Consider the following 27,293-nt stretch of genomic DNA (forward strand, 5'->3'; position numbering starts at 1 on the left):
CTGACTCCATTGAATGAACTAGGCTTATCTCCAGTGTCATGAAATAGATGTGTCCAAGTCTCTTCAGTTCCTTTGAGACTAATTGTGGCACTCTTGGTGTGCTTGTGAGAGTAACTCTTGACTTATTAACAGATAGATTATAGAACAGTGAAGTATATGGAGAATCCTGAACACCCTTCTTCATTTGACTCAAATGTCCAGGTAACAATGTACACTTAATTAGGACAATATTCTTGTAAGAAAAAAAGTGTAATGGAAAAATGTTTTAGAATGTGTAAGAGAACTAATGTGTATATTTATATGTGTATGCGTGCCTGTGAACATACTGCTTTACTTTATAGAGAAATATAGACCCATATTGGATAAATAAGAACAGGTTGGTTAGGCAACTTTGATCTTGCATTTTGCAGTGAGGTTCATAATTAGAGATCTGCAAAATTATTAAAGAATGACAGAATGAAATAGAGGATGGAAGCTGATAAGATTTTTGGCCAAAGTACTGGAACATTTAATTCCCAAATTCACTCACTTGTGAGTCACAATCATACACAGATACCAAGATCAAAACAAAAACCGAAATCATGATCTGACTAGGTGTGGTGCTTCACACCTGTAATTCAGGACACTCTGTAAATTGGAAGCCGGCCTGGTACAGATCAAGTTTCTGGCCATTTAGTGTTACACAGTAAAACCCTGCCTCCAACACACACACACACACACACACACACACACACACACACACACACACACATACACACACACACACACACATACATGCGTGCATACATGCATACATAAACACATAAATAGATAGATAAAATTAAACAATATAAAAGAAGCAAGCAGATCTATAAGAGGGGCTCCTGTTGTCCTACCATCTCTATCACATCATCGCAGCCTGGGAATTTACAAAATCTTTCCTTTTATCCAGGCCAAATTTACCAAGACTGTTAGATGTCTTCACTCTGCCTACTTCATACCAAACGTCACCAAGTTCTGTGGGTCACAATACTTTCCAACAGTACCTAGGGTTATCTACTCTATCCTAGTGTAGGGTGTAAGGCTGTCAGACAGTTACACAACAGCTCTGTGGGAACAGCAGCTCTTCAGTTTTACAACAAAAGTGAAAACAATGAGTCTAAAGCGATGAGGAACATATAGTCTTTCTCATGCAACTACAGAAGCAGATTTTCGGAGCCGAGTTGTATCAAAATAACTCAGCTTGCAGGCTTTCTGGGAGCAGAGCTCTGCTAGTCAAGGTTGTAGTAGTCCTTGGGCTCTTGTAAGTAATACAGAAGATGGAACTGCAAATAATGTGCATTATAGAAAATAAATCCACACAATCTTTTATCTCACAAGAGAGCTGCCCGATGATGAATTCTAAATGCTCATATTGAAGGTCAGTGGCAAACTGGAATAGAACAAGGAAAACTGGGTTGATATCGCCAATAGCTACCCCGAGATTGATGTCTGATGATTTCAAATGAAATAGTTTAGTGCATAAGTACATAGTAACTGGGTAACACTTACTCTGTTCACTAAATTGATTTCACAGTTCCCTCTGCCCCAGATGTATTGATTGATGGTACTTAAGCAATGTATTTGCAGAGGAGACAACAGTCGCTGATAAAGTGAACATTGCTCTGTGACTTGCCTGTCCCAGAGAGCTTAATTTTAAAGATAAGAGCTCGAGTAGGAGAGCTTTGAATAATAAAAAAAAGATGGTCATCAGAAAAGGAATACACAATAATAAAAGGACTTATTGCAGTAGAAACAGTGCTTTTTCAGACATGAGGATACATGTTTATGATGACGGCATTTGGGAGATAGAAGCAGAAGGGTTGGACGTTTGAGGCCAACCCAGCAATAACCCAAATCCAAAATAATTATTTTTCTTTAAAATGTGAGTAAAATTAGAATGGCTATTTCTACCATCTGATCTTTATACTCTGTGTTGAAGGATAAGTATAAAAATGAAAGTGGAAATCCTCACGAACTAGTCGACTTTGCAAATTAAAGCAACACACTATGAGTATTTCATTAGAATTAAGCTGTTTTCACATACAGTGTAATATCCCATGATATAGATTATTTTAAAAAGAGAGATATTTTGTGATGGTAGCCACTATGAATGAAGCAAAATGCCCCAATGAAAGAAAGAGTCAGGCTGTCAAAATATAGTAATGGGGTGAAATGATGGTGAGAAAGAAGTGAGCACAAGCCCACCAAAGGCTTGCTTTTGAATGAAATCCCTAGAACAGCAGATGTAAATAAGAAAACTTTACTGAGCTGTGCAGGGTGGTCAGGTTATCACAGCCTTTGGAGCCTTCCAGATGCTACTATTTCTTTTATAGCAAGATGTCTTTGACATGAACATGGATGTAATATAAATTATCGTTTTAATTTTATGTTTTCAGGAAGTGGATTTAGCATAGTCAGAGACTCCTTTGTGTAAACTGGTAAGTATGAATTATTACCATGCCTGTGTTCCTTAATCGTGAGGAAAGAGACAAAAGAAAGCAAGATCTTCTTGAATGATAGTGGAGACCTTCATCCAAGATATGGGCCAAATTTTAAACAAATTAGAGCACACATAAGTGTAAATTTTGTTATGCGAGTCTGGCTTGATTTCATGGGATGAAGTAGTGTATTGGTTCTTTCCTTTGTCAGTACTCAATAGTCTATGGCTGTGCGTCTTGCCTAACTGGGTTCTTAAAAGAGAGTGGAGTTTCCCCATTTGGTCTTCTCTCTATTTTCCCCTTTAAAGCCAATCCCCACAAAAGGGAGAGGTCAATATTCAGATGAAAGAACCAAGTTCTTCGAGTGTGCCGTGCACCCCAGATCCAGTGAAGTGTTCAGGGACTCCCTCCTGCAAATCTGCCCAGGGTTATATAGATCTCATCTAGTCCTATACAGGCTTGTACATCCTTTTAATTAGAAGGAACTTTTTCAGACACCACATAAAGTGCTAAAGAGAAGCAGGTGCATGGGATATGTAGCCTCCATTGGGAGCCATGGTTAGAAGAGCAGCTGCATGGGATACCCACCAGAAGGAGTGGAGGAACCATGGGTTAAGATATTTCTACATGACCTGGAGTTTGTGTTTCTGAGTGCCTGAGAGATGACTTCTGAATTCTGGCATTGATCAGTCCCTTAGCTGGAATAATTCCTATTTCCTATCCTTGAAAACTGGATCTAATCTAAAATTCAAAAAAGGAAGTGAAAAGAAAAGTTAATTACTCATTTTTACTTTGATTTTCAAAAATGCTCAGACTTCCTTGCTTAAGAGGGCAGGGCAAGGGCCTTTACAGAATCAGTTTTCTCATTCGAGCCATGATGAAAAGCCACTAATGTGTTTTCTGGGAAATCTAAAGCACTGAACTAGATAGCAAGCACCTGAACCATAGTAGGTTTTCAGAAGTGGCTTCGGGTATTCTAGGCCCACGAATAGAATGCATCATTCCCCAGAAATAGTTATATTTTTAGTTCTATTGTTAAAAAGTCAACACTGAGACTGAACTATCTCAGTAATAAAGCACTTAGGTAGCATGAGACCCTGGATTCAATTCCCAGCATACGATGAGCCTGGCAAATCTGGAAATGAAAATGAATGGAAAAAAGAAGAGGGCCATCTTTCTAGCATGATTTAATGAAATTTAATGTGTCTATTTTGAAGAAATAAGGCAAAAATAAATGCTGTTTGGAGAGTAAGAATGAAGGACTGGGGAGACAGGAAAAGCAAATTAATTCAGATGTTCTGAAGCACACTATAATTTTCAGTGGGAAACTTCTATCTCACAATTTCTGTCACTTATACACCACAAATTAATGATCTCCCTAACCTTCTTTAGTGCTGGGCATACAATCTTAAGACACATGCATTCAAGATAAGCACTCTACCAATGGCTATATTTCCATTGAGCTTTTTTCCTTACTTAATCTCATATGTTTGAAACCAGGAAACTATAATGGCCTTAGTGGCACTATAATTTTGCACAATCTTAGGCCTGTCTGACAAAGATCTTACTAAAACAAATGAGTTTGTTTGATTTATTTCAGATATCTTAAGTGGAAACATAGCTTCAGGTTAGTTTTCGTGCTTAATTTAACTCATTGAATTTAAAATGACCTAATGGAACACCCTGCATAGCCTAAGAATAAAAACAAATAGAAAAGATTTTGAAAAGGATCTCATAATTAACCAAAGCATCCAGAGTTTAAGAATAACTATTACTTGGGGGCTTCATCCCAGTTCCCTAGCATCCATCTTTGGAATACTGGGCAAAAAACTTAATTTCAAGCCCTCTCCCCTGGGAGCTGCCTCAGTCCAAACTCCACCTCCCTAGGGAGGGTCAAGAAAGTCCATCAAATGGTGACCCCTCCCCAAGGAGGGTCAAAGATGCCTGCCAAATGGTGACCGCCTCTCTAAGGATGGTCAAGAAAGCCTGCCAAGATCCTTTCCACAGGTTACCTAAACTGCCCCCCAGAAAATAAACACGTTGTCTCCTCCTCTTCCTCTCTGGTGGGCATGTCGGTATTCCTCCACTCCCCTGTTTGTGTTTTCCCAAGACCACCCAAGAGCATAGATGTCCAATTAAATCTGGATATCTTTTAATTTGGTTTGATTTAGTCTGATTGGGATTATTTGTGTTGGCGAAGAGGCTTGTTGGTGAGATAATACATAACGGTAACTAGCCACAATAAATGGTTTTCCAGAAAGTGATCTATTTAAATTCTGTTCTTTTTGCATTGTTGTGATCCATCAACTTGCGTAAACAACACTTTTGTTTATAACACAACTGATAATCTGTTCACAGACATAATGACAAATCACTCTGTTCAAGGCACAAGCTGCAGCTTGTGAGGTTTTTAGTGTCAGTCATTGGTAAGCTTCCTAGACTTGAGAGTTAAAGTAGGTGTGTAATTAATTGTAAGGCAGAGCAAAAGGAAATCTGTGAAATGTTTCTATCATGCTCTGGAAATACTGCAGGATGATAAATTCCTGACACAGAAGTGCAAAAGCTTTCATGATGAAAGCTAAGGATTTCATACTTAGGATCCCTAAAGTAAAGGTTCTCAACCTTCCGCATGCTGTTCCTCATGTTGTAGTGACCTCCACCATAAAATTATTCCGTTGCTCCTTTTAAACTGTAATTTTGCTACTATTATGAATAGTAATGTTTTCTGGTGGTCTCAAGGCCCTTGAAAAGGTTGGAACACACAGGTTGAGGACTTCTGTCTTCAAGTTAGGCAAGTAACATATGAGTTAGGCCTAGGGTAAATATTCCATTTTCCCCCTTGTAAGAATGTCATAGGGTAGGCATGAATATAACAAACATCAGCCGTGACTCTTCTTCAGCACCAAGGACAGCACAGAGCTGTAGGCTTGCCTGTGAGTTGTTACAAGGCAGGAATGATGATCCAAACCAACTTCTAGTTTTTCCTGAAACATTTGTAAATAGTAGCTTTTATATAAAACATCATACACTGTAACTGTTGATGTGTACTTAAAATTCTAAAACACACTCTGTTTACTCATAGCACGAAGGCAGCGTGACTAGAGCAGGCATTTGCCTGCTGAGTAGGTAGCGGTCAACTCTAGAAATGAAAATAGAGGATATTCACCTGTAAAGATTCTGTCATAGCTAGAAAACAACTTTTATTTATTTTTTTTTAAAGAAAATGGTGAGTCTATCTAGGGAGAAGCCCAACTTGATGGGAAATCAAGAATGATTCTCCTCAAAGACTATTTTTGACTGATTTCTGTTGTTAGTTAATAAAATCCCAACCATCTCTTCTTTTTCTATTTTCAATTATGCACTAAATATGATGATGTTACATTAAAATCTACACAGTAAGTCTTGAACAGACCTCTCTTCAAGGTCTGTACTAAGTTTCTCCCATCACAGCAGTTTTTAAAGCTGATGATGTTGCTGCACGCTTGAATTTCCAGGGCTCCTGTGGCAGGAAGGTTACAGACTCATCAGATAGCTGTGAGTCAAGACCCAGTCTTAGAAATATCAAAGTAGATTCTGGAGAGATCATTTAGTGGTTAGTAGCACTGGTTGTTTTTGCAGAGGACATGGGTTTGGTGCCTAGCACCCATATGGGGTGGGGAAGCTAAACATCTGAACTCCAGTTCCAGAAGATTCAAAACCTGCTTCTGACCTGTGTGGACACTAAGTACCCATGTGGTTCACATGCTTACATGTAGGAAAGCTATTAACACAAAAATAAATAAATAAATCTCTAAAAGAAATGCCAAAAAATGAAAGAGATTTCTTATTGACAATTTGATTGTTCTCTGCTTTGATCACCAGCATCCCTTAGGTAGACTATCTGTGAGTAAATAAACATTCTCTAATTCAGCTAACTTTGAAGGTGACAGTACTATACTTGTTTCCTTTAATAACTCACCTGAAGAAAAATGGGAAGAGAAAATAACATGGGTGACTTCTGCATTTTATTTTGCATTTCTTAAAACCAGGAACTCTTAGAATTCCACAGTCTTTTTTTATTGTTATAGTAGTGAACAAATTAGAATGGGTATATACATGAGCACATACATTTCATGTTGGAATTATTTAGTTTTCATCATAATAATGACAAAGCAGTCTCCCTTGATTAAGAGATAAGAAAAATGGAGTGATAGAGGAACAACCCTGAGTCTTCGGCAACTAATTAGATAATTTGCAATATCTGAAAAAATAACCCCTCCGACTACAACATCTCCTTCAGGTGGTCCTGGAATTAGCATGTAAATGAGGCTTGATATCAGAAAATTAGTTCTCCCTTGCGCCTCTGATAGGAATGGCTGCAATATTGCAAATCCTGATTGACAACTAGGAGGTTTGCTTTTCCCAGATCTATAATCCTAAAACAACATCTGGTGTCTGGAATACTCTTCCCCTGGGAATAAATTATTTTTTTTTCTTTTATGGTCCATTTAATCAAGTCTTAAATAAAACACCTGATAGTGATTGCTTAGAAACAGCTCTATCATTTTAGATTCCTGTGCTCTTATTCTCATCAATTTATTTTGACTTAATAATTTCTAGAATTCAAATGGAAGGATTTAAGAGTGTGGATAATTTTCTATGTGGAGTGCAACAATCCTCTGCCATTCCAAAGACCAGTGATAATGGCATATTCAGTTTAAATATTACTTCTCTCCTTACTAAAACAAGGGCTAATATTCTTCTATCAATTATTTTTGGGCAGTATTTTGATTATCTGAAACATGCATACACACATGGACATATATACACAAACATACATTTTCAATTTTCTTTTCCTTGGATTTTCTTGATAGAATCAAGTCTATACAATACTTCAGGAATTCTGTGTAGAAATGACCTATAATGATTATTTAAAACACATTTTTTAATGGTAACTGAAGAAATGAAGATAAAATTTCTCAAAAGATCAAAATCACACTGAACTACACCACAATGATATAGTCTTTACATTTTTGCAAAGATAATGCTATACTTTTTTTATTTGGCCAGTTCTCATTCCATTCCAGTCCACTTTCACCTTTTGCAGGTGGGAAGTTTCTTTTAAAAGTTAAAATAGATCTGCCTCCCTAAATATCTAAAGCTCTGCAGTATCTTGTATGGCTCTTCATAAAGTTCATATGGGTTGGAAGAGTCTGCTTCTGACCCTGTTGTCTTCATACACTCTTATTCTTTCTTCCCTTATGTTCTTAAATTAGGATCTACTGAAACATTTGTTCCTTCATAAACCTATTAATACTTTACATTCCTGAAAATAGTCCTTATCAGATATCCAGTGCTGACAGAGAAGGTCTTACCTGACAAATATCTGAGCATTTTGCTAGAACTTGCTTAATCTCATATTCTTTAAGAAGGTCACTCTGGCACACAGAACTATATTAGGTTTTCTTTGCATTTTATTATAATATACTATAAAAATATTTACTGAGGAGTGAGAGATGAATATATGCCACTTTACTATAGAGAATACAGTGACAAAATTATTTTATATGCTGATGGTAGGATCTTCTCAAGTGAACTCCAACTTACAATTTATATTTATAGTTAAGATGGTTCAATAAAATTATAATATTAAATTTCTATGTAAGAGGTTAATTTTTGTACATAAGAGTTCCATGCATCCTCAGGCAGATAAGCACATGATTGTATCATCAAAGTTCAAGGGGCTGAGGAAGGAGAATCATGAATGTTAGGCCTGACTGGGCTACAAAAAAGTGCACACACATCATGCTAATTAATAATATGCAATATATACACATATATAATAAAATAAAATATATATATGTGTGTGATGCATAGGTGAATTTAAAAATAACCATCTCATTTAATGAACACCATATGGCATTATGAGGAAAATGCATCTTATATTCTAAGAGACAGGAGCTTTTGTTGTACCTCACATCCAGAATTAATAATATACCTTGAGGTCAAGACTTAAGAGTGCTATCTTACATATTTGCCCTGCTGGTTTAACACTCCTCTGAGAGAAAAATGTAACAGCCAACCTTACTTGCCTTGGATTTCCCATGTAACCAACATTTACAGCCTAAACTAATACATAGCTGTAATCTCAAGTTGTGTGTTCTTCCATGCTCCGGACCCAAGAAAAATGCTTATATGTTTAATATGTGTGCTATGATAATCATTTGCTGAAAACAACAAATGAAGAGTGAAAGTTTCCTTATAAAATGATTATCCATTATAAATGTTGTAAGCAAACTACAGATGTTGCTGTATAAACAGTGTTATTTGTAATAGTTTTTTCATCTGGGTCAGAAGGGGTGACTTAATCCTTTCTAAAACTCTGTTAAAGATTTCTTTAATGTATCCTATGCTTTCCCCTATATGATGCCTGCTGTGGTGTTCCTTAAAAGAGAGAGCAAAGTCCTTTCATAGGGATAGACACATTCAGCCAGCAGACATAGACACAGGGACGGAGACATTCGCAGGACAGCTTTCAGAGAGGCCTAGACTCATATTCATCCGACAGACAGGACAGAAGACATAGAGAGAGCAAATAGAGAAGTCAGACAGACACTAGTTTTCCAATAAAGCTATATATTCCAATATATATTTATTTTATTGAAATGTTGAAAACTTACAAACATTTATTGAGTACTTGCCATATGATAAGTATTAAATATTTTAAGAAGTAATTTCTCTTAGTTCTTCTTAGAGTTGTCTTATGAAGTAAACATTACTATTATCTTAATTTGCTAAGTAGACGAAATAAGTTATACTGATAAGTGCATTCCATCAGTAAAACTAAGCAAAAGTATAATTTTCATAATATAAAACTATATAATATACCCAAATAACATGAAATATGTTATAGTAGTCACTTATTAGTATATTAATATAAAATATATAATTCATACACAATTGTATAGTATATAAATCATACAACTAATACAATTGTTTAGCATTTTTCTTTGCTATTGAAAGTCTTAATTGCACAGTGTAAGTGTAGTGCAGATGCCACAGTGCATATGTCGCAGTCAGAGGTTCGCCTGTATGAGAGTTCTGGGAATAAAGCTCAAGTCTTTCGTCCTGCACAACAAGTGCTTCTGCCCTCTTATCAGCCTTAACTACTAAAATTACAAGTTCACATTCTACTTTACATCACAAAAGAGATGTCCGACCTCATCAGTATGGGAGGGCCTTGAGTCCAAGGCAGCAAAGCAAACAACACTTCTCAGATCCAGGTAAACTTCATTTCCCAGAGAATGCACAGACTGAGTGGATTACATGAGGAGGTAATCTTGCCTTTTGAAAGGAAGGCATCTGAGAAATTGTTGTGCTGTTCATACCCATTATCCTTTTCCATTGACTGGACACACCAAAGCTATAGGGTATGAGAGACAAAGTGTCCCATCCTGAATCCTGGGAACCAACCTCTGCCCGGACAGAGGGTTAACATCTGGGTGGCAGGAGCAAGAAATAAACCCTGGTTGTTGTGAAAGGGTCTGTGGTTCTGGCTTTATTAAAGAGGAGCTGGTCTGCCTAATTAACATGCAGAGACTTTTGCCTAGAAAATAATTCCCAGTGAATTTTTAACTATTCAGTTTTTTCCCATTTGATTGTTCTCTTTGTTTGCCTGTCTGGTATTGAAATGGTCAGCTCCTCAGTCACTCTCACTAACTTGAAACTTTCAATTCTCCTGCCTCAGCCTTGACAATGTTGGACTTATAGGCATGTACTATCAGGCTTAGTTATCCATTTCTTTTTAAAACTAAACTCAGAAGTTATCATTTGTGACAGCATGCATTTGTTTCTTATTAGTTTCTTAGGAACTATTTTCAATGCCTGTGAAATGTGACGAAGGAGGGGGGGTAAAGGGGGAGGAAGAAAAGAAAGAAAAAGCGTTATGGCTCTGAAACAAGGGCAACATGGTAGAAAGCATTGTGCCATCTGCAGATGTGATTAGGACCTGCTATGGGATGGCAATCCCAAACTCACTCTGCAGCACTTTCTTCTTACTGCAGGACTAAAGAAGCAAGCTCTTTCTTGATCCATGTCCCTCTCGGCTGTCAGTTCAGAGGCACTGAGTCCTCAGCAGTCTTTGCTGAGAAAGATTTAGTACTTCACATAAAAGGGACACAGGAGACAGCTGAACCTGGTCTCTCTTCCATTCTTCCTTCTCGCGGCCTTGAAACGGAATGGGTCTGGGACAACCATGTTAGGACTGTGATGTGGAAAGTCAGAGGACTCCAGATCTGTCCTTCAGACTTAACTGTGCTTCTCCATGCAGCACAGCAGCCTCAGGCCGCTACTGTTCGATGGTTGGCCAAAGGGAGTTCTGTGTATGGGCTGATTTTCCTTGCTATTCTGCTCATTATAAATGCAAATCTTAAGATTTGACTGAGGACTACTTAAGAAAAGGCTGACAGTGAGAAAGTAGAATTTAAACGTGATTGGTTAAAAGTCTAACAGTCGGAGCAGGGGCAGTCTCTGACTCTTTCCTCCTTGTGAGACCCTTTTCTTCCGACTGGGTTACATTGTCCAGCCTTGATATGATGGTATGTGCCTGGTTTTATTTTAGCATGTTGTTCCATGTTTGGTTGATGTTGCTTGGAGACCTGCTCTTTTCTGACGGTAGATGGTGGGGAGGGTTGGAGCAGGAGGATTAGAGAGACTGGAGGAGGGGAGGTAGGGGAAACTCCAGTTGGATGTAATACACTAGAGAAGAATAAAAAACAAATAACTAATACATAAGAAATGAAATAAAACAACTAATGCAGTTTCAAAACTCTAAAAGTATTCTGCATGTCACCATTAGTTCATGATATCTCAAATATCAAGGTCAACGTGGCAACAGCAAAGACTCAACCAGACTCTCAGAAAATACCGGATGCAGGCAATTCTTTTCTCACTTTAAAATAATTAAATAGAAAATAAATTATTTTGAAGTTCCTCTTGAAAAACTTGGCAAGATCAGAAGGCTCGGCATGGTGGCACATGATTGTAATTTCAGCATTCAGAAGAAAGAGGTGCTTCATCTCAAGCATCAGGAAGAAAGAAGGAAAGAAAGAAAAACGAAAAAATAAAAGAAAGGAAGGAAGGAAGAAGGAAATCAGAAGAAACACAAAACTGACCCAACTAGGAAACCAGAGCTGAACTCTACGTAATAACGGTGAAGCATGTGACCTTCAAACACATGCTGGATGTCAAAGTGTTGTGGGCAGATTAGCATTGACTATTGATTTTTCATTGTGATGTAATCCAGGACATTCAAGTGGCAGCAATAGTTGAGTTGAGGGACAGTGCAAAGATCACTGGAGAAGGTGGAGGTGAAGGGATTACATCTGCATGTTGTTGGTATAGCCATAAAGGTTACTAGAAACAAATTAGCGAGTAAGCAAATCAGAAATATAGAAATCAGAGTTCCGGAAAGATAACATAAAATGACCATGTAGCACCTAGAATAGATGACTTATTGTTCAACTGATGTCTCTGACACTTCATGGCCTTTCCTGTGGCTTCTTAACCACTCTGTTCCATTTTCCTCAACCTTGCCACCCAAACCTCTGACCTTCCCCTTGCTATGAACAGCACTTCCACATCCTACAGTCACCATACAAAACAAAGTTGTGGTCTCAGCTCTTCTCCTATGAATTTGATCTCTTCTTTGATACTTCTTTGATATTCTTCCCTCCTCCAAAAATTAATTTTACATCACCTACCACCTAATCAGAAAACACCAGATAATAGTAGAAAACAGGGGGAAAAAAGGTTTAAAAACGACATTTCACACACACACACACACAAATATCCAAGGACTATAACACACATTTGAAAGATTTTGTGTAATCATGGCATTGAGTAACTGATACCAAAACTGGCGATAGTGCTTGTTGTTGGGTGTGGGGGGCAACAGTTGGTCTCATACAAACTGCTCAGAGTGGCACCAAATTTACAGAAGTCCATAGGACACTGATGGATGTAGTTACTTATGACCGAATTCACACACAACTTATGATCAAGGGAGCCTACTTCTAAGATACAGACTTGCCAGGAATGTGATAGAAGCTTATCCTAAGCGATTTGTAGTAACAGCCAAGGTAGTATGTATAGTAACAGCCTTCAAATGGAAAAAAAAGCCACATATCTGCTCTGGTGCAAATGGAATAACTGCTATATTTCCTTTCTGTTAATGTTATCCTGAAAAGGAGACATAACAAAGAAAGACTGTTGCTAAATATGGCATGGATGAATTAGCATCACAACCTAGGAACAAGCCAGGTACAACATGTCTATATTTGCACAAAATTCATATTTCTATAAAGTGCCAAACTGGAGGAAGTAGCTTATATTTGTAAAATTGACAGAATTTGGGATGGGAAGGTCTATCCTCTAAATATTGGTGTATCCCTCCCCATTCACACAGTGTTAAATACTATCAACTTGTTAAATACTACCTAGTTGTTAAATAATGGTGGCATTAAGAATGGGGGCATCGGATAGTAATTAAGGTACAAGGGTTTCTCCCTTATAAATGGGATTAGTGTGCACATGTGTGTGTGTATGTGTGTGTATTTGAGCATGTACACACACATATACATACCCATAAATATATAAACACAGCATACTCAATTTGTTTATTTTTTTATGGCATATGATTTCAGGGCTGACCACTTGGTAGAATCAGCTGGAGGGTTTATCCCTGAGGAACAATGTTGCTCCTACTCGCAGCAGTTTTTAGTTGCCTATCGTTCTTTGTCTACATTTGGGTCCCTTACAATTTTAGCCTTCCTTGTTAGCAAGCCTATTGAAAAGCAGAAAACAAGTAAGCATAGGGTGCCGGGCACCAACTGCCCCAACACAATTCTTTCACCCAAAACTCAGGGAACACTGCGTATGAAAGTGTAAATGACCATAACGAGCAAGAGGACCAGCAAATCTACTGTGAGAAAGTGTCTTCTAGAAATGACGAGGAAAGTACAGCCTTAATACCTCAACAGTATGGTTGCTTAAAAGGACCTGGAGAGCTATACGATGATTTTTAAATTAATTTCAGATGCAAAATAACTCCAGCTACTTATGATTTGTGATGTTGTTGGGATAGACGCATTTTTAAACTATTTTTCAAAATTTGCATATCTACTTCCCTACTACAAACTTTGTAAATTTTACTTCAAGGATGTTGAAGTTTGTACTTCATAGCCGACTCATTGATTTTCATTGCTCTATTCATTGTCATTTTTGGCTGCTATCATGCTCCATTTCCAGAAACTTCCCTCTCTTTTACCTTGTTTCTTCAGTCTTAACGTTGATAATTTTAAGTCCCCTTCCCCCTTACAATTGTCAATTTATTTCTTGATTGACACCTTTAATTTTCTCCCTGTCTTTTTCTTCAGCTTTATAGTCACAGACCACACAGGAGAGTTACATAAGTCTAATTTTAAATTAGCCTAATTTTTTTCAACTCCAGTTGAGAACGAAAGCAATTATATAGCAAGAGGGTAAACATTTGTTAAAATAAATTTGATAATGGGTAGATCCAAGTCAGTCATATCACTCGTTCAGTCCCATGGCATCATTCCGTTTAGATTGGAACTGCTCATTTTTCCCTTCATTTGTTTGACTGAATGTACCATGAGAATTTGACTCGATAGACATGTTAAATGAATGAAAGCCTGTGGCATACTTAGAGACTGGTTTCAGCCACTAAATCCCTTCACAAGAATTGAATAGAAAATCTAATAAACACACTTATTTTTAAGAGTCTCCTATTTTATCTCTATTTTGAATATGTGAGCATTTTGCCTGTATATGTGCTTCATGTACACCTGGCGACTCGGAGGCTAAACATGTGAGTATTTTCCTGTATGTATGTATTTGAGCTTCAAGTGTGCCTGGTGGCTCGGGGGTTAAACGAAGGCACTGGATGCCTGGGATTGGTGGCCTGGAGTCTAAACAAAAGCCATTGGATGCCTGGGATTGGTGGCTCGGAGACTAAATGAAGAATGCCCCGGATTGCAGGTGCAAATGTTTTAAGTGGCCACGTGGATACTGGGAACCAAAACTTGATCTTGTGCAATAACAGCAAATGTTCTTAATCATGAAACCATCTCTCTAACTCCCTCATTTAAATCTTTAATGGGAAATAAAGCCCACATCTGAGAGACTCCCAGATTTTCATATTCAAGGAAGAGAGTAGAAGTGGGGAGGGACTAATGCTTAATAGCAGAACATGAGGCAACCACAACATCCTTCAGATACTACGTTCTTAACTCTCAGTACACGAGGTAGATGCTGCCCAGAGAAGTCAAGTAAATTTCTGGGAATCAGATAACACGGCCATGACCCAGCCAGTAACTACAAACTGGACTGTCCAATGGCCAAGCTCATGGTCCTTCTCTGTCCCTCGCCTCATTTCTATGAAGGTTAATGAGACATGCTTGCCTATGAAGGGAGCATGGCTGCTGATGACTTGCAGAACACTTTAAAACACAAGTTTTATTGGCCTCCCTTTATTTTGGTGCTTAAGATTTAATATCTAAATTAAGAAGGCATTATCTTTATATCTTTTGTAAAGCACCACTTTCACAGTGATCCATCAAATCAGCTGGAAGTCCTGGTTGGAAATTCCTGGAGACCATTGAAAACGGTACTAAATTTCTTTTCATTAGTTCCGTTCATTAGCCTCAATAACTGCATATATTAGCTGGATCACACATATATAGTAATCCTATAACTTATTAATGTTCAGAATAAAACTCAATTGTCACCTTTCTTAATACAAGGCTTGATTGCATAATCAAACAGAAAAGCTACTTAGGATTTTGAATATGAGTTATGATTATTGAATTTTTCTCCCAGTTGATTTCTTTCTTATAGGCCAAAATTAATGAAATAATTCTTAAATCACTGACTTATATACATAAAGTCATGACATACAAATACAAATAACTTAATTTTGAATTAGTAGTATACAGGGGTAATAAACACCTTTGCTACAGACAGTGGTATAAAGCTAAATGATTGTTAGCCAGATAAAATAGGATCCTTAAAGTCACTTGAGGAAAACTCATCCTACTGATAGCTCCACATGAGATACTAATAGAGCCCGTATTTCCCTATCTAGAAGTAACTAGCTTTAAGTAAGAGCTGGTTTACATTTAGAACAAGTTACAGTAAGACAATGTGCAGACGTGGGCTTTTTAACAGTCCTCGCATGTCCTGAAGACCCCTTTTGCAGTCTGAAGAGTCACATCATGTATGCAAAATGTGCTCATTCTGGACCCTAGAGGCCCCCATGAAGATGATGTTATTTTGAATAAGGGTTTTTCCTTGATGCCATGCACACATAGCTTGAAACACAATAATCATAACAATAGAAGTAATAATATCTAAAATTCAAATCTTCTCAGTAAAGAAAGGATTCCTAGAATAATTTAAAACATACATAAGATAATGCAGGTAGGCCACTCTCGAGCAGAGGGCCCCCTGGGGGGGTTGACAAGGAGAGAAGAGAGATCTACCTTTGCTTGTCCAGCTTTTGTAATGGCAGGCATGTTGAAAAGCTGCCCAGTGTAGAACTGCACACCACTGAACAGGATCACTGCAATAGAGTCTCCTTCCTCCTCGATTACTTGCAGTATGTCCTCCATCCTTAAGGTCTCTTCCCCCTACGCCAGATTCAGTGCAAGTTACACAGTATGACAGTCATGAGCATTTCACTCTACATCCACAAATGTCTTTTCTACATACAGCAATGGAAGGTGATTATGCTACCCCATGCCAATGATCTTCAGAAATCTGGCAAAAGAGCAGCGCTAGGATACATTTGGCTACAGAGAAATAAAAAATGAAACACTAAAGAGGTTTCATTTAAGTGCCACTCTGCACAATCTTGTTAGCTCCTTTGTACCTCAGTTTTCAATTCTTCACTATTTACAAACCCATGAATTGTTTTCCAGCCATCTTTATCCAATAAAGGAAGCATGAAGTCCCAAGAAATGCCCTATAGCAAAGCTGGAGATTCATATTGCACTCAGCAAGTCAGTGGTACTTTTCCCCCCTGAAAACTCCTGTAGGCATCTTTCAGCTAGGTTTGGCCCAATCGACATTTCAATTACTTTAAAAATTTAATCATTTCCAAGCTAATGTAAAGATAAAGACAAACATGAAGAAAACAAATCCAAACAAATTATCAAGGACAAAGTTTCTCTAACCTCACCACAACTAATTATTGAAAATTGTCAGTGATGTGAGATTCAGTCCTGCAAAGGTAACTGAAGCTGTAAGAAATCAGAGAAGCGTGAAGCATCTGTGTAGCGGTGAGCAAAGTTTAAGGTACATCTAACTCTCCACAAATCCTCTCTTGTACCAAACATGACAAAATTTTGGGCTAGTGCATACTTAATGCCTTAATATCATATAGAAAGCCATTTTAATAATCTTTTATTATCCTTCTATGTAAGTTGTTAAATTTCTTGTTATTGGCCAAAGTTCCACGTTAGAAGCCTTGTATGGACAGGTAGGTGTGTATGCATGTGTATGTGTGTATGTGTGTCTCTGTGCAGTTTTTATTAGAAGAGTCCTATATACCAAATAGTAAAAACATTGATATTGAAATCTGTTTTATTAGAAATACACTATATATATATTAATATATATATATTAATCAGTTTGAGAATAACTAAGGAGAATGTTTTAGAAACTTGTGGAGGCCTCAAATTGTGAACCTATTCCACTTTGTCTGAAAGTCAGAGAGTTTTAGCTTGCTCAATGTTGTTGACAAAAACTCTCACTACATATCATGACCTAGTGTGTGGTTACTTGGTCTTTTGGACATTAAGATGGCCCATACAGTTAGATACGGTCCACCCTGACCAAAGGTCAGAGAATTCAAGCATACTTCTGCTCCTTCTGAATTAGGAAGTTTGATATAGGAAGTGGTTTCCTTCAGGATACTTGGTCTAGGGTGGGTTCACTGCCTAAATAACAGAATCCTTTTCTCATCAATTAATGGCTTGTTGTCTCAAAGTAATGAAGCAAGTAACTGTTTTAGTTGTCCTCTGTATCATGTTAAAGCAGTCTTTTGCCTTCCTCCCCCTCCCCACATTGTACTTTTATGGAAAATTAAAAACTGGCAGACTCAGACCTCAGGGCTCCGAACCCTAGAACTCAGCATTCAGTAATTGCTGCTGATACTATCCTATGTCTCTGTGATTATTTCTTATCTCTGTTCCTCCTACCTAACACTTTTAATCCTGATGTCCCTACCTTAGGACATACTAACCCACTACTGTGACTAGGATCATGGCAGAAGTCACCTCAAAAAGGCGGCTTACGACATGGCAGCCCAATGTGGTAGCTTACAACAGAAACTAATGTGGAATTCATCTGTCTAAAGGGTCACCATGAATCAAATAAGAAATCAAGGTTTCAGTGAGACAAACCTCTCTTTAGTGTTGATTTGAAGCTATCTGGTAATGTACATACCTGGTTAGAACGAACCCAGAAAATAAAATGCTGGTCATGTGTAACTCTGAATCTTGGTTCCTGGGTGCTATATTCATTTATGTTGGAAACTACCCATTTATATAACATGTGGAAACAGATATATCTTACAGATGTGAGAATCTCTTATATCATTGATGCTGCATGTTGGTTACTACATACACTGTTTTCCAAGACCCTCCAACTTATTGGCTTTAGAAAATTTATTATATCTTCGGTATAAGGAAAAAAAAGATACTTTGAAAAAGAACATGAGAGACAGTCTCCATACAATTTCACAGTGACCTCTAGTCTTTAATCATAATGATAACTATAATTATAATTATTATAATCCACCAGCAACTATATTTGAAGTTTAAAGTGGCACACCCAGTTATACATCCCTTTCTCACCTGCTTGACCACTATAGACTTCATTGATATTAAAAGAAAAAATTCTTGCCATGTACCTTGAAAATAAAAATAAATATACTTCCCATTTGTTTTTTTTTTAACTTTAAACAAAAGGGTCTACTAGTAACAAATACAGAGGTCTCTTTTGCTTTCTTGGAAGTTACATCAAAGCCTTGCAGATAATAAATGTCTGAGGAAAATGGAGGAAAATCAATGGACACTAAGTAGAAAGATAATGGACATGTATCTCTTTCTCAGATACCTCTCTTGGCTTTATCATCCTCATGCTTTTCTCGACATCAAGTCCATGCAGTTGAATCTGTGACTCAATAGCGTACTGAAAAAGAAAGCAATCGTATTCAATAAATTAAGTTCAAAGCATAGCAGTCCATGAACAAAGCTCCTCTAAAACAAATAATAAAATAACAATGAAACCATATCATTCTGTTAAACCACATGTCAAAGGTAAAGTGAATGGCTACATCAGAGAGGTCCTTCTTAACGTACGGGAGGAGGAATTGGGGCATTTGTTGAAGTATCATATACTAAAGGTGATCACAAGTGCAGACTAACTGTTGGATATAAGGAGATGCTACAGTGAAATTCATGTAGTGCAACTCACAACTGGGAGGGGAGTTTGAAGGGCTGGGCTTGAGTGAGGATACACTAGCAGCTCACCATAGGAAGAGTCAGGTAGCAGAGACAAATCACATGGAAACTTCAGGGAGAAAAGAAGATATGAACGAGGCCAAATGACTAAGAGGAACTGGGATTCTCTTCAAGGTAGCAAGGTCTTAATCTTTTTTTTTTTCCCAAAATAACCATTTGTTGGCTTAATAGATTCCATGCTTTAAAATTACAAAGTGTAGTATAATAGAATAACAAAAAGACTGAAGTGAAGTTTCTTTAAATCTAAATGAAAAGGTTTCATCTGTGTATGGATCTGGAAGAACCATTACCAGACAGCTTCAAATCAACACGAACGAGAGGATTGTCTCACTGAAACCTTGATTTCTTATTTGATTAAGTGAGCTACAAGAAATCCTTTAATCTTTTCTCTGTTTGGGATGTATTGATATGTACATTTTCCTGTGTGTGTTCAGATGCACTTATAAGAACCGTTGGTCAATGCCAATGTAACTTTCCTGATCATTCTCTACCTAGTTTTTTTGAGGCAGGGTCTCTCATTGAAACTGGATGTTTTGGCAAGATAGACAGGGGATCCAGCAAGCCTCAGACATCCTCCTGTCTCTTTCGTCTCCTGCTCTGGGACTGCAGGCCCACACAGCCATAGTCAGCCTTTTTCGTGAGTGGTAGATATCCCAGTTTAGGTCCTTTTGCCTGTGCAGCAATCTCTTTAAGACTTAACCATCTCCCTGCACCAACTCACCCTTTAATATTTTTTCCATGGAAAGAAATCAATAACTGTTGCTAGCATACTATGACAAAAGAGATTCTAATACAAGTTCATATGACAACTCAACATTGCTAAAGGGTTAAGCAGTGGAGTTTGTATTGATTTGATTTTATGAAATAAAACACTAACAGGAATTAATAAAACATTTATAACCACACTTGATTTAGGGAACGATTTGCTCAACATCTTTAAAAAGACTAATAAATCAATGTCCCCATTCAGTCCTTTCCACCCAGAACACATGTTTTGCTTGAACGAAAGAAATAAATCGACTATCTGGAAAAATACTGTAAATCAAAAGCACTTGACAGATCTTTTTTAGTCTGCTTACTTGGAAATGACTAGAGAATAAACATTCAAGTCTGGAAAATGATATGTCCTGCTAGGAAGAGTAGAAAGAACATAAATATAATTTGAAGAAATTCTTACATGATCAGAAGGGAAGGCTTTGGCTTCTAGAAGAATCTTGTGCCGCTTTGGTGTGGGTTTAAAGAATGATAACTGCAATGAGAGAGAGAGTTATTGAGAAGCATTAGTGCACAATTTACTCATTTGTTCTTTTATTCCACATTTTCATTTTGTAAACTCCAACATTCTAAAGACATTAATTAATTAAACATCTAAGGTATCTGACAGGGGTTCCTTTCCAATTAGCCTAGTTTTCAATGAGTTATGGACATGGGGGAGATATTGTCTCATTACACTTATCAATGGAAAGCAAACTCAGAGGAAAATGTGAACCAGATAAAAACATATTCTAAGGCTTTACCTAAATGTTAATTGAAAATTTATCTTCTTAAGCATTTAAAGGTAATTTCTCTAGCGTGAGGCTGAAATAGCTTGTTCTATGCGTGTCTTATTTACATATCTTACACTGCCAATTTGGTTCCCTTTATCACTGTTCCCTCTTGTCTGGAGGTTTGCTTTCTGGCATGTTGGATTAGGTCCAGCCAAGCACGCCTCTGCCCCCACAGGCTACCCCTGTCCATCTTAGAGGCACCAGCCATAAGCACATTACTGGTTCACTGGCCCTTTCATTTCTCCATGAAGTCCCTGAACAATAAGCTTGGCACAGATTCTAATACAGATGACAATATGTTTTAACAGTATGCTCCTTATGGTCCAGGGTGCTAAATTAATTTTCACATGTTACCTCATTGAGTTCTGTACATCTATGAGGAAGACATTGTTGTCTTCATTATTACAAAGGGAAACACTATTTCTGAGAGACACTGAGAACCTTGATTAACATTAAAGAGACACTAAGTAATTAGCTGGAAGTCAAAAGTAAGGATGTATGAACTTTTAGACATGATTCGAAAACATACTTACATGTTTTCATCAGAATGTAACATTTATTTTGCCTCTCTCTCTCTCTCTGTCTCTCTCTCTCTCTCTCTCTCTCTCTCTCTGTCTCTCTCTCTCTCTCTCTCTCTCTCTGTATGAATAAACCCCTAAGGCACTTAATCCGTGATGGTTTGTCATGCAACTCTTTTGTTTTGATAATTATGACCAGTCACACTGTGATAACGGTGAGACATATTTGGCAGAGTTGACTTCATCTACCAAAGATGTGCTTTACTTTGATGTTAGAAACAACTAGCTTGTTTTTTTTTTTTTCATCATAGGGAGTCATCCTTTCTGAGAGGCTCTGAGCTAGCTAGTGAGGGTCCTCACTGAGCAACTTTCTCTTTTAAGTGCTATTACAATTTTCCTCTCTTCTCTAGAGAACTCATTACTCTAAAGCTCTTTGTAAGAAATAACTCTTTCACGATTGAGAAGGAACCATGAGATCATGGTCTAGAATATTTTGGTGAAAATATAGACCATCTCACACATTAATAAATAAACCATTGGAGACTTACTTATGAATTTAAAATAGAAACATTTCATATTTTGTAAATGAGAGAACTCAAAACACAGATGTTAAAGAAATCTTACCAGTAGGAGATGTAAATTAACAGTCAAAGCATTCATTAGAACTATTTCTTTCTCATGGGCTCCTGGAAAATAATCATCAAAGATGCATCATATTTGAGGCTTTTCTTGTTGGTTTGGAATGTAGTTGGAAAATAAGCCTGGCGCTTTACTTGAGCATATCAATGTTATTAGAGACAATAGTATATTGATGTGTCATTATGAAAATGGGGGGTCCCCATCTTCCCCACTTACCAAATTATATAAATGGATACATACATGTATACAGTTAAAAAATCAGCCCCCTCTTTTGATGTTATGAATAAGAAAGGCAAATTAATAATCATTTTCTCTGACAGTGGTTTATCATATTATTAATTTGCAAAGTTTCCTGAAGAGTACTTTTTATGTGTGTAAGTTTTGAAAACAAACTTAAAATGATATTAGGATTAATCATATATTTAACGTTGGTCATTCCTGACATCAAACTAAAGCTCACCTTTAGTAACAGAAGTCAACTCTGCCAAACATATCTCACTGTTACTACAATGAGATTGGTCATGTTTGTCAAGAGAAAAGAGCTGCATGACAAAATGCCATACCTTAAATATTTGCCCATCCATAGGGATGAAAAGAGAATAGAAATGTGTACTGTCTAATGAAAGCATATGCAAAATTCAGATATTTATTACCTACACACCATGGGACCTGACTCCCAAGGATGGAGAACTGGAAGTAGATGGGAGACAGAGCCTACACTTGGGATTTGACAACCCAGGAATACTTCACACCTTCTGTGGTTCAACTTTCCAGAAAACTAGACCTATTTAAGAAGAATGATTTCTTCACCAATACCGAAAAAATGATCATCAAAGAATTAATAAAGTTGTTAGAGAAAATATATAATTCTTTTTATTATTTATTAATTTATTAATTATTTATTAAAGATTTCTGCCTCCTCCCCGCCACTGCCTCCCATTTCCCTCCCCCTCCCCCAGTCAAGTCCCCCTCCCTCGTTAGCCCAAAGAGCCATCAGGGTTTCCACAAATGGACAGAAATTGAAAACACTATCCTGAGTGAGGAAAATATATAATTCTTGTCATACACTGTTTATTCACAGATATAGAACTCTTGTAGAGTTCCCTTTAGAAACACAGAAGTCAATGTGATAATAAGTCCAATAATTTCTAGTGTAAGTTGACTTGAAGTGAGGCCACTGGAAATGAGTGTGTAACTAATGAATTCTTAATCAATATAGCTATTCAAGGAGGAACCTCTATTTTCCTTTGGTCAGAGGCTACTTGTATTTGCTATCTGGATTTCTTTTTTTGTTGTACAATTGGTGAAGAGGTGGTGGGCATTAAAAACATGCCTGGTCATCTTAAGGAGAATTAGGTTTGAAGCCAAGCGGCCATAAAAATAAATCTCCATCTACATGCCTCTACAGGGTAAATGGACATAGTATGCTTATATCACATATAATGGTATGCGTCTTCTCCTACATATAACATACCTTTTGAACAGCTCTATTCTAGCTGTTTCTCTATACTGCAGTATAACTTATTTTTACTGTTGCTTCTGAGATAAAACCCTATCTAACAGCTTGATTCTCTGTTATTTATAAGTATTTATTGTGAAAACCATTTTTTAAAAAGCTTGATGCAGAAAACAGAAGGAGTAAAGAAAGAAAACAATACTGCAAGAAAACAGAATTAATGGGGGAAAGCATTTAAAAACAAATAAAAATGATAAGAAAACACAGTAGTTGTTAGAAGAAAACAAAGAAACGGAAAAGACTGAAGAGCTTTTATGTAGAAACCCAGACATTAATTTTGCTTAAGCACTACATATTGATTAAGACTTCTTTCCATCAGTTACTAGATGAAAAAAGAAAAAAAGAAAAAAAAAGACTACCATGTTCTGGGAAATTGGGTCTGTCACATGCTACATAATCTTTTTATTGGACCTAAAATATTTCTGGCATGGGCCAGTTCTGACACCACAAACATAGCCACCCCAGATGCACTGTTCTGAACCAATCCTGGCTTTCCCATGGCATTTCTCCCTCACTTCCAAGGGCATCCTCATTCTTTAACCAATTCTTTGCCAACAGTCCCTCACTACTTTGAATGATTACTTATTCTCACATAATTATCCCAACACTGAGTACTGCATATGAAATTCACCAGAGCACTTCACTGAATGCCACCCTAACCTACTGCTGAGCCCTGCCCAAAGACAGGATCCATTTATTTAAGTTGCAAATGTGCATACTCAGGTACACCCAGGAGGCATGCTAGAATTAAAGTCTTGAAACACTAACAGAAATGTTTACTGTGAGTATAACTAGAGGCACTTAAGAATAATTTATTCTTAACATCACAGCAATGCCAACTGAACTAATTTTTACTTTATTTTCAAAAGGAAGTTTACCTAATTGACCTCATGGGTTCAAGTTGTACCTCTGCAAAAATGTTCTCCCACAATATCTCAATATTATCTAAGAGATAAATTGTTAATGTTAAATGAAACTCTTTCAAGTTGCCTCTCCTTGTTCCCCTTCCTGTCCTAAGAGCCTTCTTTGAATTAATAAGGAAACATCATGACCTAAAATTATTCAGAACACAGTTTTTTAGAAGCTTCCTGAAAGCTTAAAACTTGGAAGGCTCTTCCCCTTAGGGGACCACCTGTGATTTTTCTTTGATAAATGTCAGAATAGGAGTTGCTTCATCAGATGTGAGTGTTTCCTGCTTGCTTTTGGCAGCTAAATACAAGCACTGTCTTCTCACATTGAATTCTAGCAAGGTAATATTTATGGGGCCATTACTATGTGCTGATGCTTTTTAATTTCAGAATTGTCTCAACGGCCGCTCCTTGGAGTCTAAAGTGAGAGGAACCATCACAGGCTCTGTTCAGGAAGTGCACCAATAGTTTGAAATCTGCAACTTGTGTTATTTCACACAGCCTTCTTAGCAACGAGATGAGGAACTGATTATGGGTTTCCATCTTTATATCAAGATGGAAACTGATATTCAAATAGAACTAGCTCAAAGTCTCACAAATAAGGTTTTGCTGTTGTTCAGAATGATATTCGGAAGCACCGTTTGTAAGACATTCCCCATAAATCAAATATGGAAGAGCCAGGTTCATAACCAGTTTCCTTCTTTGTCTCTCTAATCTCAAAATAATTTCAAAGTATAGCAAGCTGAGAAGAGCAAGTCCCCAAGCTGCTTACAGTCTGGTAAGAGAGTCCACTCATACTGACATATCATCCTTTCTCTTCTTTATTAAGCAGATGCAAATGCTATTGTGCATTTGATGTCAGGATTATAATTAGGCAAAGCCCCAAGGAAATTTGTCTAGTTACAAATTCCTAGGGCCCCTGGAGATGGCCAGGGCATGGAAGAGGGTCTGGGAGAGTTGAAATAGTTCACCCATGGATCATTGCTCCTCTTATGCTCAACCACAAGTTTCAGAAAGGAAATAGATTAATTTTAAATTTTAAAAAGATCAAATGCTTGTATCTGGCCCTTGGTGATCTTTATGTATCCAGGGGAAGTAGACTTAATAACGATACTGATAATCTTCTCCAGCACATCTATTTCTAGCATCTTGATAATATGACATTAATTATAAGGGAAAGCTACTCCATGTTCCATGTGCTGTGGAATTGTTGGCTCTATATAAAATGTTTTATTAATAGGTTTTCTTCATATCTAAAATTAAATTCTTTTATGTCTGAATAAATATGGCTGTTTGATCTCTTTCTCTTCCTGTCCACTCTACATACCAATGTGTATACATAATAACAACCACTGTCCTTTTATTGCTTGCTTTTGAAGAGTCTCATGCTCATTCAAAGACTATGCTTTCAAGTAACTAGAAGATCCAACAATGATCAGAAAAAGACAACTCTGTCTGCTTATGACATAGTTAGCAATGAAAAGTAACATGACTTTTGCTACACTTCATTTTTTTACATTATTTTATGATTTTAAGTCATACCATCTTCTGGAGACAGTTCGAAGCTTTTAATATACAGCATAAAGAATAACAAAATTTGCAATAAATCTGGAAGCATGGAAAAGTAATAGAGTGTTTGTCTACTGTAGGTAAGGTCCTGAGTTCCATCTGAGGATATGTACACACTCACATGCATGCACACATGCATGCACACATGAGAGAGAGAGAGAGAGAGAGAGAGAGAGAGAGAGAGAGAACAATGCAGTAGAATATGTAATATGTATAGAAGAAACAATATTTTGAAGTTATTACATTCAATTTGGATATTTTTTTCCTCTTAGAACCACTTTGTAACCAAGATAAAAGGAAATTCTGTATGGTTTTTCCTTGACAAACACAATAAAAAACTGTAAAATATAAATCCATTGATTAAATCAAAACCCTCACATTGTGTTTCCAATAAAAAAGGTCAGAAACAAAAATAAAATCACTTTCTCATTTCAAGTCAGCCAAGAGAAACCAATTTCTTACCTAACCTTAAAAACCAGGACCAGAGAGTTAGTCAGAGTTCCAAATGGGCCACATTTAATTGGCACACTACCCTTCCCTGTGCCTTAGTTCCTTCACAGGACAGGTAACCCACAGACACCTGATGTAAGCAATGTGTCTCCCTGTCCTTCCTTGAAAGGAAACTAAGTTTACCATTGTCTGTCTCCCCTTTCTGTCTTGGGTTTTCCTTTGGTTCTTTTCTATGGATAAAACCACACTCCTTTCCTAAACTCATAGGGATCCCTACTCTGGTGTTGTGTAGCAATTCCCCTGGTTTGCTTGTTTCTGAGGTTAGTGACTGAACCCAGGGCCTAGATCTTGCTGGACAAGCACTCTGTTACTGAGTTAAGTTCCCAAGTCCCTGCAACAATTTCCTCTGAATTCAAACATTCCATCCCTGAGGGAAGTTCCTTCAAATTTGGGAAATACTCAAAAAAAGTTGAGGACCTAATGAGGCAACATATAGGTGCCATAAAAGTCCCTACCACTTACCAGATACCCAATGCCTTCCCCCTGAAAATTAATAGGCAGGAAGAATTACTGAGGAGAGCATACTTGCTACCTGAGATCTGTGCAAGGCACTCCAAGGTTTCAGCTCTTGTGTGATGGAGGAGGGTCATCTTTCTATCTGTTGTTTCATTGGTTAAATAAAGAAACTGCCTTGGCCCTTTAATAGGACAGAAAATTAGGTAGGTGGAGTAAACAGAACAGAATGCCGTGAGAAAGAAGCTGAGTCAGTGAGTCGCCATGATTCTCCCACTCCAGACAGCCGCAGGTTAAGATCTTCCCTGGTAAGCCACCTCGTGGGCTACACAGATTATTAGAAATGGGTTAGGTCAATATGTAAGAGCTAGCCAATAAAAGGCTGGAACTAATGTGCCAGGCAGTGTTTAAAAGAATACAGTTTCCATGTAATTATTTCGGGGCATAAGCTAGAGCTAGCTGGCTGCCGGGAGCTGGGTCAGCAGGGAAGCGCCCGCAGCTCCTCACAACACTTGTGAGCCACTGCCTCTGCTGTGGTGGGCTGTCACTGATACAACCACCCGTGTGAAAGTAATCCCAACAAGCTCA

At 37.5% G+C, this 27,293-nt stretch overlaps 1 protein-coding gene across 2 annotated transcripts in view; it reads right to left on the reverse strand.

Annotated features, from left to right (window-relative positions):
• Window positions 1–27,293, reverse strand: part of Kynu (kynureninase) — a 118,790-nt gene that overhangs the window by 47,594 nt on the left and 43,903 nt on the right. For both annotated transcript variants that reach the window (XM_075985304.1, XM_075985305.1), the window contains exons 5-8: window positions 21,735–21,796; window positions 20,223–20,294; window positions 18,639–18,713; window positions 16,001–16,147 (exon numbers count right to left, since the gene is read on the reverse strand). In XM_075985304.1, coding sequence (XP_075841419.1) covers window positions 16,001–16,147; window positions 18,639–18,713; window positions 20,223–20,294; window positions 21,735–21,796 — 356 coding nt within the window. The remainder of the gene's footprint in view (window positions 1–16,000; window positions 16,148–18,638; window positions 18,714–20,222; window positions 20,295–21,734; window positions 21,797–27,293) is intronic.

The sequence above is a fragment of the Microtus pennsylvanicus genome, chromosome 9, assembly GCF_037038515.1.
Source record: "Microtus pennsylvanicus isolate mMicPen1 chromosome 9, mMicPen1.hap1, whole genome shotgun sequence".
Lineage (NCBI taxonomy): Eukaryota > Metazoa > Chordata > Mammalia > Rodentia > Cricetidae > Microtus > Microtus pennsylvanicus.